Source organism: Macrosteles quadrilineatus, unplaced genomic scaffold, assembly GCF_028750875.1.
Source record: "Macrosteles quadrilineatus isolate MER2022 unplaced genomic scaffold, UCM_ALF_1.0 Scaffold_14__1_contigs__length_3811126, whole genome shotgun sequence".
NCBI classification, from domain to species: domain Eukaryota; kingdom Metazoa; phylum Arthropoda; class Insecta; order Hemiptera; family Cicadellidae; genus Macrosteles; species Macrosteles quadrilineatus.
In genome coordinates, this window is record NW_026542607.1 from 2271310 (window position 1) to 2285611 (window position 14302).

Here is a 14302-nt window from a genome sequence, read left to right on the forward strand (position 1 = left end):
GACCTACTGGAAATTGTGTATAGTAGTTGTATTGTGGTGATAATATTTATGGAAGAGGCAGGTATGCTATGGAAGGTGGTATCGTTGACTAGGTCTATTTATACACTTCTCAATTGACTATTATTCTCTCTACTGTAGGCTACTTATAATCAGTGTGCGTCTGTGTGAATCGGCTGCAAATCTCACTTCAACGCTTTTCACATCGTAAAAATTGCAGAATTGCTGTTTTATTGTAAAACTATCGGATTTAAAATGCATATCGTATAGGTCTATGATGGAATAAAAACACATTTGGTCACACAACATTTGTTTACAAGATGATTTTTCACATTAAAACTGAAAGAAACTTTGTCTTTATTATGTGTAAACTAGCCGATCTGAATTGTACACGGTTTTATCTGACTACTGAATTCCCGTACGTTTCTTTTTTCTACATGATTAGATTTTCGTTGGCAATTCTAACTGCAGTAAACTAGTTTTTAGGCCAAAAGTAATATATTTACAACATTTGAAGAAAAGAAAATCTTCGAAGCCGATTTTGAGATCTTTGTGCAAACATACATAAATACCTATTACTATTGTACAATTTGAAAACAATAAGCATTTGCGAATTTTCAAAAATCAAATTCCCAAAAACTGCCACTATTTAGAAACGGAAACAGATCATTAATTTTTCTTCCTGTAAAATGTTTGTCTATTAAATAACTTTAAAATGATGTATGACATGACATATGTTTACATTTGAATTTTCCAAGATTGGAACTAATGACAGTTTTTGGCACACCCTTTATCAGAAAAAAGTTAAAAAACATTTTATGCTTTTTCAAATTATCCTTTGAATTGAAGGCTTTTTTACATGTATTTCATTTATAAGGATGCCCATTGCCATGAATTAATAGATGCCTTTCATAACTATATTTTAATACAAAGGATTTTCCGCATGTAATACACTTATGAGGTCTCTCTCCTGTATGAACCATTGTATGTTCTTTCAATTTGCTTTTAGATACAAAGGATTTCCCACATGTAGTGCATTTATGAGGTCGCTCTTCTGTATGAACCATTGTATGTACTTTCAATTTGTTTTCAGTTACAAAGGATTTTCCGCATGTAATACACTTATGAGGTCGCTCTCCTGTATGAACCATTGTGTGTAGCTTCAATTGGCTTGTAGATACAAAGGACTTTCCGCATGTAGTGCATTTATGAGGTTGCTTTCCTGTATGAACCATTGTATGTAGCTTCAATTGGCTTGTAGATACAAAGGACTTTCCGCATGTAGTGCATTTATGAGGTTGCTTTCCTGTATGAACCATTGTATGTAGCTTCAATTGGCTTGTAGATACAAAGGACTTTCCGCATGTAGTGCATTTATGAGGTCGCTCTCCTGTATGAACCATTGTATGTAGCTTCAATTGGCTTGTAGATACAAAGGATTTTCCGCATGTAATACATTTATGAGGTCGCTCTTCTGTATGAACCATTGTATGTACTTTCAATTTGTTTTCAGTTACAAAGGATTTTCCGCATGTAATACACTTATGAGGTCGCTCTCCTGTATGAACCATTGTATGTAGCTTCAATTGGCTTGTAGATACAAAGGACTTTCCGCATGTAGTGCATTTATGAGGTCGCTCTCCTGTATGAACCATTGTATGTTTTTTCAAATTGCTTTTAGATACAAAGGATTTTCCACAAGTAATGCAAATATGAGGTCGCTCTCCTGTATGAAGCATTCTATGTTCTTTCAAATTGCTTTCATATACGAAGGATTTTCCGCATGTAATACATTTATGAGGCCGCTCTCCTGTATGATCCATTGTATGTACTTTCAATTTTCTTTTAGATACAAAGGATTTTTCACAAGTAGTGCATATATGAGGTCTCTCTCCTGTATGAAACATTGTATGTATTTTCAATTTGCCTTCAGATACAAAGCATTTTCCGCATGTAATGCATTTATGAGGTCCCTTTCCTGTATGAACCATTGTATGTATTTTAAAATAGCTTTTATATACAAACGATTTTCCACAAGTAATGCATATATGAGGTCGCTCTCCTGAATGAACCATTTTATGTACTTTCAATTTGTTTTCAGTTACAAAGGATTTTCCGCATGTAATACACTTATGAGGTCGCTCTCCTGTATGAACCATTGTATGTAGCTTCAATTGGCTTGTAGATACAAAGCATTTTCCGCATGTAATGCATTTATGAGGTTGCTTTCCTGTATGAACCATTGTATGTAGCTTCAATTGGCTTGTAGATACAAAGGACTTTTCGCATGTAGTGCATTTATGAGGTCGCTCTCCTGTATGAACCATTGTATGTTTTTTCAATTTGCTTTTAGATACAAAGGATTTTCCACAAGTAATGCAAATATGAGGTCGCTCTCCTGTATGAACCATTCTATGTTCTTTCAAATTGCTTTTATATACAAACGATTTTCCACAAGTAATGCATATATGAGGTCGCTCTCCTGAATGAACCATAGTATGTACTTTCAATTTGCCTTTAGATACAAAGCATTTCCCACATGTAACACACCTATAAGGAGACTTCCCAGAGTGTGTCAACAAATGACTTTTTACATGACTAAGCATATTAAATGATTTACCGCATGTTAAGCATTTATATGGGTGTTCGTTCGTATGTTTTAATATATGAACCTTCACTTGATATTTCATTTTTAATGATTGTCCACATATTGGACACTTATGAAAAAGCTCTTTGGATTGCTTTGGCATTTTTAGCTTTGCACTTTCTATTGTTGTGAAACTCAGATTATCAGAATTTCTAGTAAAAAATCAGGAAGTTTATTGGTAATGTTTCATGTTCATAAGAATCTTCAGTTTGTTATTTCTATAAGTTCAAGGTATTACCGTGGAGGTGTTGTCCTACGTACAATCCAAATTAGGACTCGTTTGGCAATTGGTTTTTATTTCTTATGCCCGAGATCTTCTATTTTCATTCCTGAAAAAACAGAACTTTCATTAGACAAACACTATCACACATACATAATTTATTATGACCAATATATGTATATACAAATTGTCCTTACAATTGAAGGCATTTTTACGCGTATTACAAATTTTTAGGATGCTCGTTGCTCTGAATTTATATGTGTTTGTTGTAATTGCTTTTGCTTGAGAAGGATTTTCCACATGTAGTATTTTCCACTTATGAGGCCGCTCTCCCGTATGAACCATTGTATGTTTTTTGAGTGGAGCGAAGCGAACCTCTTTGGGATCAACTTCAATTAATGTTTATAACAATTAATCTTAATAACGGCTGAACATATTTTAGCCAAACTTATCAAGGTTGTTTTATCAAATGTTTGGATGGCTTAGATGTAATCAATTTCAATTCTTGATAGTGCCTATATAATTTAAAGTAACTCAACGTTTTTAATTTTTAACATTGACCGTATGGGTTGCCATGATGGTTCCAAAATAACGACGTAAATGTAAACAAAACAAAGAATCATGGCATATGTTAAAATCAAGCCACAACTTAAACACAGTACAAAGTGAAAAAACCGACAACTGATCAAATAATACAGCAAAAGTTTTATGTAAGTCGCAATTTGGAAACAACCACTGATCGAAAAGGTACAGTCATATATAACTTAGGTACAGTATTTAACAGATTTTATTTACGTAGCTAAATAACGTTAAATAAAACTATCTTACACAATTCGTCGGTGAATCACATTCAGGGATCCATCTCATACATGGCAAGCTAAAACAGGTCCACGATGTGGGAAGTGGTAAAGGAAGCAGTAAAGGCGAGAAGTGCGGAGTGTGGGAAACGTTTGTGGCGGTTACATTAATGGACCTGCAATACTAAAATGCTATGGGAAGGGAGGGAAACTGGTCCATGATGTAGTAAGTGGTGAAGGAAGTCGTAAGAGCTGGCAGTACGGAGTGTGGGAAATCGTTTTTTACAGTTACATTAATGTTTCTGCAGTACTAAAATGCTATGGGAAGGGAAGGAAACAGATCCATGACGTAGGAAGTGGTGAAGAAAGTAGTAAAGATTGGCATTGCAGAGTGTGGAAACGTTTTTGGCAGTTACATACATTAATATATATGCGATACTAAAATGCTATGGGAAGGGAGGAAAACAGGTTCACGACGTTGGAAGTGGAGAAGGAAGTAGTAATAAAGCCTAACAGTGCAGAGTGTTGGAACATTTGTATTTTGTATTATATCTATAAATATTTGTTCATTTATTGTTTTATTAAAAACCATGAAACACGATTGTTCCGCTCAAATGGCTTTCACTGCTATGAAAGCAATCCTAGTTAAATTGTTTTTAGATGTAAAGGATTTTCTGCATACAATACTGTTACGAAAAGAAATGTTAAAAATCAAATTGATTTGGTTTTTTTTTTTATGGATTTCAACTGTCTAAGTTGTAACTAAAATGTCTTAAGTATTATAGTTAACCATGATAGGTAACGTTATTCCTGGTTTTATATAGTGTACATTACATTGCAGAATTGACTGGCAAATGTGGTATCTAAATGTAATATTGCCCACTGGCTTAATGATACATCACGATCAGCTGTATTGAGGTAAACAAAAATCAGCAGTAAATGGCTTCTAATGCTATTCTTATGGAGAACAATTTACATTATATCTCGTTTTCTGGCAAATTTATGGGAATTCTGCTGTTTTCCCGAGTCCCTGGGGTCAAGACCTTTAATTTAAGACCTCTTCCATTCTTCTGCGACTTACCTGACGTCCACAATTTTCTGGTAAATATGTTTTCTTACAGAACTGTATACAATGATAAGCAAATTGTAAACAAAAACACATCCCCATATAAAACCGGCCGTAGCTAACATTGAAATAATTGTCTTTCTGATCCATACAGATGATGACTTATCAATAAGAGAGTATGTTTAATCTATGCTAAAACTCTACTCATACAATTTCATTCGGATTTTCAGAGCTCATAATATTATCCAAAGCTTACCATTGACTTTAGGGTACTCAATCGTCAAAGCTAATACTGTACGTTAGTTAGTTCATACACATGCTAATGCTTTATCTGTTTAACAGAATAAAATTATATCAATACACGAGAGAGAAAAATATAATATCTCAAGTCTTCCATAGTAAAATGAAAATTCAGCAAATTGATTCTCCATTATTTAGCAGCAATAATGTTGTTGTTGTACAACATGAGTTTTAAATTTTAGGAGAATATAAATCATATAAATTCAAATTTATTTTAAAAATTGAAATCTTACTACACATTGTAGTCTGCTGTAGAACAAAGAATAATAGGCTATTACATTAAATTTTGCAAGTTTGTTTAAACCTAATTATGATAATTGTTATATAGGTGGTTTCTTATAATATTAATAGAAAATTTTATGGCTGTTAAAGATATTAAATATAGCACTTGATTTTCCAAATTGAATTTCTTCCAAAATTTCTCAACTTGTTGAGGAATTGTTCCTCTTGATCCAATGAGTAGTCCATATACTTTGAATTTTGATATTTTGTATTTCTCTGAATAATATGGGATAGTTTTCTTATAAATATTTACTTTTTCTTCATGGACTTCCTGTGGCTGATTTTCATTTGTCTCAAGACGAACTGTTGGGTCTATAATGAGACCGAAATCTTTCTCGTTGTCTATAACAATGATGTCACTCCGCCTCACAGAGCCCTCTTCTTCTATAGCCGTGACCTCTTCATAGACCTCGTAACTTTTCTTTCTGAATTGATCAGCTATGATTTTTCTGATGGTATGGTGGCGGGTATTTCGTAGAAGACTACTAAATGGGCACTTTCCAAGGACGTGGGCAAGAGTTTCAAGAGTAAATTTCTCAGATACAGGACAATGCCTGCACTGGTTCCCGTCCCTGGATCTCCCATGAAGACTTCTAAGAGGAATAACGTCTCCGACCATTTTCAAGTATTGTTTGAACTCAGCTTCTGTGAGGCCACAACCTCTAGCCAAATTTTTATTGATCTTGTTACATTCTTTGAAAAGAACCACCCCATTCCCTTTGTATGGAAGTTTACACCAATTTTAGCGAATTTCCCTATAGGGAAGTAGCTATTACCGTAGGTCTCATGGTAAGACCTAAGCCCGGGACCGATTTACTTTTTCATTTTGATGTCCCCAGAGGCCAAAAACACTATTCGTTCAAATTTTTATATATCTATATATATATATATATATATATATATATATATATATATATATATGTGTCCATCCGCACGATAACTTGAGTAATTTTTGTCTGATTTTGATAAAATTTGGTTTGAAGGTGTAAGGCGGGATAAACTTGAATGAGTTCGCGAACCAGCATGATCGGACTATGGGAACGGGGGTTTATGGGGGGTTTTATGGGGTAAAAATAGGTTTTTCCCATTTTTGACCCTAAAAACACAAAATTTCACAATTTATTTTTAAACCATTTTGTAGAGCTTAAAAAAACAAATAATTTAGTATATTGAAGCGTTATTATGCGCCTAATTGTTACGGAGTAAAATTCAAAAAATTGTAATTTTAAAATTCCCATGTTATTTTTATGGAGAATAAGTCAACTGTTGTAGTTTGCTTGTTTATGAACATATTTTGATCGATTTTGGAAAATACTTTTATTTCTTACTAAACTATTATCATTTTATAAAAAAAATCTTGTTTACCCTCCCTGTTGCAGCAAACCTAAGTACTCGTTAAACGTATTCTATTTAAATAGGAAATGAATGTGCTATTTTTATGGAGGCATTTTAGTGTAAATCTAATCAGGTTAATGGAAATTCGCTTAGTCTGCAGGTTTGCTGTGGCGGGGGTATTGATACTCTAAGTCTCGTAAGGTTTCTCGCAGTATCTTGGGTTTTGATTCGATAAATTCAATACTTAAATTCAATTTTTCCAGACAAAACCTAATTTCTTCGTCAAATTGACGAATATTAAGTAAGTAGGGGTTTCCTGTTTGTTTTAATACGCGACATATGTTTATATGTTGGATTGATGATTCCCACATTGATTTACATAACCCAATCCCTTTGTTTTTAGTACTTGTATAAAACATAGAATTTGGCATATCATTTGGAAGATCTAAGATTTCCTTTGTTGTTGATCTTATCACTTTATCAACATCGTCAAAGAATTTCATTGTAATTTTCTTAATTGGTGCGGTTTGAAAAGGATATATTAAAGATGGCCAAATATTATGATTCAATACATACATTTTTTGTTCAGACCTTAAAAAAGGAGAACATGTTAATTTTTCAATTTTGTTTATCAATGAACTAATTGTTTTTTCAGAGTCAAATACTATGCTTTCAGAAAAATTTACTCCTAAGTATTTAATTTTTTCATTAAATGTTATAGATTTTATTTCTTTTGAACATATTTGGAAATTTTCCTCTTGTAATCTACCTTTTTCAATGTTAATAATTTTAGTTTTTGATATATTTATAGTTAATCCAATTTCTCTGAAGAAGTCACAAATCGAATCGAATAATACAAGAGCACTTTCTCTATTCTTACCAATTAAAATGGTATCGTCAGCGAATCCTAGAATACTTAAAGAAGGCATGTCCTTGCATAGCTTATACCCTAGCTCCTCACTTACGGCATGTTGTGATATTTCAGAGAGGATATGGTCAATACATAGGTTATACAAAGTGGGTGACAATGGAGATCCCTGCATTACACCCCTTTGTATTTTGATGTCCTTTGTTTTCCCTCTATGAGTTTCAACTTTTGTAACATTGCCTATTTGGAGTTTAATTATTATTTCAATCAGTTTTCTAGGAATAGGTAACTCCTGCAAGACTGAGGATAAGTGGTTATGGCCGATATTGTCGTACGCTTTCTCAATATCCAGAAACATAATACAGCAGTCGGTTTTCTTTGATTTTGCTGATCTCAATACCTCATTTAGAATACTTGTATTAAGATGGGAACCAGGGGTATTAGAAAAACCTCCTTGAAACTGGTTAAATTTTATATACTCTTTTAGTCTTTTGTCCAATATTTTTTCTAATATTCTCCTTAAAACAGAACATATTGTGATTGGTCTCCAGTTATTAACCTCTTTTTTGTCTCCGCCTTTATCAATTAAAATAGTTCGTGCTCTTTGAAATGATGAAGGTATCTGGTTTGTAAGGTGTATTGTGTTATAAATTGAACAGAGGATCTTTGCTACTTTCTTAAGTTTTACAATTCTCATTAATATATTGTCAGGTCCCGGAGAAGTGTCAATTTTTATTGCATTTATTGCTCTCACGACTTCTTCTACAGTAATTTTTTTATTATAATGCGAATCTAAGTCTTTCACTATTGTGTCTTCTACATTGTTATATGACATTTTCATATTTTCATTAGGATTAGAGAAACGTGTGGTAAAACCTTCGTGTAATGTTTTTAGATCAATTTCACATCCTTTATTACCGTCTCCGATTATCCTTCTCACAGCTTTCCTACGCCTATTATAGTATTCAAATTGGATCAGATCATATTCATACTTTTCTTTTCTCTTTTTCCTTTCGTTTTTAGTTTTCCTTTCTGGGTTGGATGATTTCTTATAATTACTATTTTGAGGATAGTCTTGTTTCTTTTTCCTTAATTTATAAAACCTGTAAGAAGGATGTTTAGGCCCAGGAAGATCGTGTAAAGCGTGAGATAAAAACTTGGAAAACTTATCAAAATTTTCAGAGAATAACTCAAAGTGTGTTTGTTCTTCATTGAAGACTGTTAACCAAGAATCGAGATCCTTGTTTATGCGATCACTTTCGCTATTTACTTTGCTTGGCATATTGTTTGTTTTATCATTCAATTTGTCTGGAGACTGTGTTTTTGAGCTTTCTGGACAATACTTGGTTAGAATTATATCACGATGTTTATTGTGGTGGCTCTTTGAAATATGGAGAGATAATCCTTTTTTGCTTTTAAAGAGTTTTCCGCATTCACCACAAGTTTGATCATTTGATTGATCGACTTTACTGTTACATTCCTCACTTTTTTGAAATTTATGATCTTCAGATGAGGTTTGCTTTATGCCTTCCAACGATTTATTTCTAATCTTAGTTGATTGACATTTATTATTAGGGACATTTAAACTCTGTTTTTTTAGACATTCAATTTCATTATAGATATTACCTACAATAAAATCCTGTTTATACATCTTGTCCGATATGGTTAATTTATTGTTTATTATTCTGTTACAAACAATTTTTGCAAAATGTAGGCAGTACACACCACACTCAACTCTTCCACGTTGTTGAAGACAATCTACTTCTATCATATTAATCTCATCAGTTCCCAAGCTGCATTTACTCAGTCTTTCGGTCATTTTCTTGGCAATCTGACTGTTGGATGGAGATTTTGAGTCAAAATGATATGTTGTGTTTTTATATACGTCACAGATCAACAGAGACCAATGACAAGCATTCTCCTTTTCCTCATTAGTTTTATTATTTATTATTAAGAAAATAAATTCACTTTTTGACAATTTCATTTCATCTTTGATTGTTTTAAGGACAAAACTTTCGCTTCCCACACGCAGCAAATGTACTAAAGCTGGAGGAATAAATACACAATTTAGGGGAAGCTGCAAACAATTTGATGCCCAAAGGTCTATCTCGAAGTCTCTAAGTTCATACCACAGTTTTGTGGAACTATAACTACAGGTTCTGGTTCTACTTTTTCTTAAATTATCTGATTCTGTTATATAATAATTGTCGTGAGTTGCCTTGATATGAGACTTAAGTCTATAAAAATGTTTTTTACAAAATGGACAGTCTTCTTTTGATACGTCATTGCTATTTTCAGGCCCAGGGTTTTCTTCTATGTCTCCACATAAAAGAATCAAATTAATCAAAAAGAAGTAAGATACATAAAGCTTTAGGTTAAGTGATCGCCAAATAACTTTCCATTTAGATTTATTTTTTCTGTTCTTTGTTCTATCTAACATTTTGTTTTTTGTTGATAATCCAGTAAATTTGTATTTAAATTTACTCATAGCGAGGAAGTTTTGGGGTAGTTCTGATTTTTTCCATTTCTTTTGTATTTTGGGGTGCTGAATCCGAATCTGAGGTGATGATACATGAACATTGATGAATACATGAACCATTTTATTTTTATCTACTAGTAAAAATTATAAAGAACTTGAAAAATTGGCTGATGAAACATTAAATAATGCACAAAATTGGTTTCATAGTAATGGACTTTTGCTTAACAAAGAAAAATCACAAAAATTGACATTTTCCTTAAATTATAATTCAAGAGAGTTGTTTGAGAACAGTGATAAGGGTAGTAAAGTTTTTTCAGCAAAGTTTTTGGGAATATATGTAGATAGTCAGCTAACATGGGATTCTCATATAGACTATTTAAATACCAGACTTTCTCGTGTAATATTTTTACTAGGTCGTCTGAAAAAATGCATTCCATTAAATTATGTCCGAACAGCATATTTTTCATATTTTCAATCCATTTTCAGGTATGGGCTAATTTTTTGGGGCAATTGTGCTAGGGTAGAGGAAATTCTTGTTTGGCAAAAGAAAGCGGTTAGAGTTATCTCTAATAAAGGCTCAAGAGACCACAGCAAACCACTTTTTAGAAATCTTCAAATCCCTACTATTATTAACGTTTATATTTATGACTTAATAGTTTATATCTTGGAAAATCAACATCTTTTAAAATTTAGAAACCATACTCATGATCATAATACCAGAAATAAGAACCATACCACAATAGAATTCCATCGTTTAAGTAAAACTCTAAATAGTCACATAGTTTTATCACTTAAAGTGTACAACTTTCTTGAATCCATAATTAAATTACACAATATAAAGGATTTCAAAAGTAAATTTTACTGTTGGCTGACCAATAACCCATTTTATAGTTTGGAAGATTTTTTTAAGAATAAGATTCTTCAGTTGTAATTATTCATTTAGAATATATATTATAATATGTCTCCCTTTGTTAAGTTAGCTATAAGTATTTTATTAATTAATTACCTGACTATGCTATAATTTTAGCTGTATCTTGACATTGTCGATGATTTGTACAAATTCAAAAGACAATAAAGCATATTTCATTTCATTTCATTTCATTTCATTTCATATTTCAGTAGTAAATAGAAAAACATTCAGAACTTGACAAGTGGGTTTTCTTATGGCAGAAGATTGGACAGTCGGTCTAAGCCAGGGCAGGATAAATAAAGTATCAAAGTATTCTGTGTACTGATTTATGTTTATTCATATTTATTTTACCTACAATTTTTGAGATGTAGAACACTTGAACTATAAACAGTAAAAAATCAGAAGATGAAGTTACTAAGTTATTAAATGTCAATAAGTGTTTGGGTGCCTGCAAGAAGTTAATTACATCTAAAGTATTATCCCACAGAAAAAATACAACTATACAGGGTGTCCCACGTAAGGTGTCTCAAATTGATTGTGAAAAAAAAACGGCTTTATTACTTTTTCCTTGTTATTTCATTTAACCAACATGCGGTTACTTGGCAACCCCTAAGACTAATGTTAAGAAAATGTGACTTTCAGTTTCTTTTTTCTACATAATTAGATTTTCGTTGGCAATTCTAACTGCAGTAAACTCGTTTTTAGGCCAGAAGTAATATAGCCTATTTACAACATTTGAAGAAAAGGAAATCTTCGAAGCCGTTTTCGAGATCTTTGTGCAAACATACATAAATACCTATTACTATTAGAAAATTTGAAAACAATAAGCATTTGCGAATTTTCAAAAATCAAATTCCCAAAAACTGCCACTTTTTAGAAACGGAAACAGATAATTAATTTTTGCTTCCTGTAAAATCTTTGTCTATTAAATAACTTTAAAATGATGTACGACATGACATATTATGTTTACATTTGAATTTTCCGAGATTGGAACCAATGACTGTTTTTGGCACACCCTGTATCAGAAAAAAGTTAAAAAACACTTTTACGTTATGCCTTGGGTCGATTTAGCGGAGAATAATTTTATTTCATCCTTGTACGGTATGCTATTTTTTTGTATCAATTTGAGACACCTTACGTGACTATAACACACCCTGTATTAGACAATAATGTAACTTATTCTGTTATATGGATGTGAAACATGGGTAACGTCCAAGAATAATGATAAACAACTCATGGTTTTTGAAAATAAAGTCCTAAGAAAAATATTTGGACCAGTGCAAGAGGGAGAAATGTGGCGATAAGGAAAAATAGAGAGCTAAGATCACTATCACCGAACCGGATATTGTTGCAATGGTTAAAGGAAGAAGAATAAGTTGGATAGGGCATGTGCTAAGAAGAGAGAAAGGAACAAGACTGTATGAAGTTTGGAGAGCTACGGTACAACTGGAAGTAAACGTACATTGGGAAGGCCGAAATTCAGATGGACTGACCAATTATTGAATGATGTTAGGACAAAGGGTGCAAACATCAACTTGGCAGAAGACAGTTCGGATGGAAGAGGCTGGTACTTGAGGCGAAGAATCAATTGAGATTTATGGAGCTACGGCGGGAGGGCTGGAACGGCACTCACGGTCAGTCCCTGGTCCTAATCCAACTACGGAACTGCACTCACGGTCACTTTGAGCCTTTCTGGGGGTACCGGAACTGCACTCACGGTCAGTTTTTAATTAGCCTATATCACATTGTGCAACACCATGATTGAATTGATTAAAACTTATTAAATTAGTTGAAATATATTGAAAAGTTTTGATTAAATTAATCCAAACGTCAAAAAATAAACTTACTACTGACATTGCAAAAAATACACATATATATGTGCACAGAAAATTCTAGCATAGTATTTACGATAACATGATAGGCTATATTCTTATTATAACGAAGCTTCTTTTGTAAAGGTTAGGTTAGGTTAGGTTAGGTTATTTATTGTTGTATTTATTGGGACAGACACTAAAACGTGTATTAAATAAAGTATTGGATAAAGTAAGACAGAGGTCGGAATAAACAGATGACTAAGGGGCTAGCGAAGCGTTCAGCCGTGAAAGACCGATTTTTGACCGTGAGTGCAGTTCCATATGGCTTAGGCGGGCTACCCTTCCAACCCTTGTAAATTCCTTTGACCGTGAGTGCAGTTTGTTGTCATCCGCTACGGCAGTATGTAAATTACAAACACTTTAAGGTTGCTCTGGTATGATTCATTGTAAGTTTTTTTTAATTACCTTTTTTAAATTAAATATTTTTAAACAAGTTATAGGGACGCTTAAGTATATGACTTACAGTAATACAAATTAATCATAAATTTTTTATATGAGGATTCTTTACAAATAATGCTTTAATGAGGTCGCTCTCCTGTATGTGCCAATTGATGTTCTTTCAATTTGCTTTCAGATACAAAGGATTCTTCACATGTGAAGCAATTATAAGGACGCTCATTGCAATGAATTAATACATGACTCTTGCAATTGCATTTGCTTGAAAAGGATTTTCCACATTTAGTACAGTTGTGTTTATCTCCGGTATGAACCAAAATATTTTTTTTCAAATTGTCCTTTGAATTGAAGGTTTTTTTACGTGCATTCCATTCATGAGGATGTCAATTGCCACAAATTAATAGATGTGTTTTATAACTAGATTTGGTAACAAAGGATTTTCCACATGTAGTGCATTTATGAGGTCGCTCTCCTGTATGAACCATTGTATGTAGCTTCAATTGGCTTGTAGATACAAAGGATTTTCCACATGTGGTACACTTATGAGGTCGTTCTCCTGTATGAACCCTTGTATGTTCTTTTAATTTGCTTTTAAAAACAAAGGATTTCCCGCATGTAGTACACTTATGAGGTCGTTCTCCTGTATGAACCCTTGTATGTACTTTCAAATTGGTTTTAGATACAAAGGATTTTCCACAAGTAATGCAAATATGAGGTCGCTCTCCTGTATGAACAATTGTATGTTCTTTTAATTTGCTTTTAAAAACAAAGGATTTCCCGCATGTAGTGCATTTATGAGGTTGCTCTCCTGTATGAACCATTGTATGTACTTTCAAACTGCTTTTATATACAAAGGATTTTCCGCATGTAATACACTTATGAGGTGTCTCTCCTTCATGAACCATTGAATGTTCTTTCAATTGGCTTGTAGATACAAAGGATTTTCCACATGTGGTACACTTATAAGGTCGTTCTCCTGTATGAACCCTTGTATGTACTTTTAAATTCCTTTTAGATACAAAGGATTTTCCACAAGTAATGCAAGTATGAGGTCGCTCTCCTGTATGAACCATTGTATGTTCTTTCAAATTGCTTTCATATACAAAGGACTTTCCGCATGTAATACATTTA

The 14302-nt window shown here is 32.9% G+C and overlaps 1 protein-coding gene across 18 annotated transcripts in view; it reads right to left on the bottom strand.

Annotated features, from left to right (window-relative positions):
- LOC129005048 (zinc finger protein 585A-like) overlaps window positions 1–14302 on the bottom strand; it is a 66293-nt gene that overhangs the window by 25968 nt on the left and 26023 nt on the right. For 12 of the 18 annotated variants that reach the window (XM_054433819.1, XM_054433814.1, XM_054433813.1 and 9 more), the window contains one exon: window positions 539–2973. The exons of 3 other annotated variants lie outside the window; for them this stretch is intronic. In XM_054433819.1, the coding sequence (XP_054289794.1) occupies window positions 864–2747 (1884 nt within the window). In that variant the 5' untranslated portion in view covers window positions 2748–2973 and the 3' untranslated portion in view covers window positions 539–863. Of the gene's footprint in view, window positions 1–538; window positions 2974–14302 lie in introns of those variants that run through there. 3 more of the 18 variants (XM_054433824.1, XM_054433822.1, XM_054433829.1) reach the window with 1 other exon arrangement.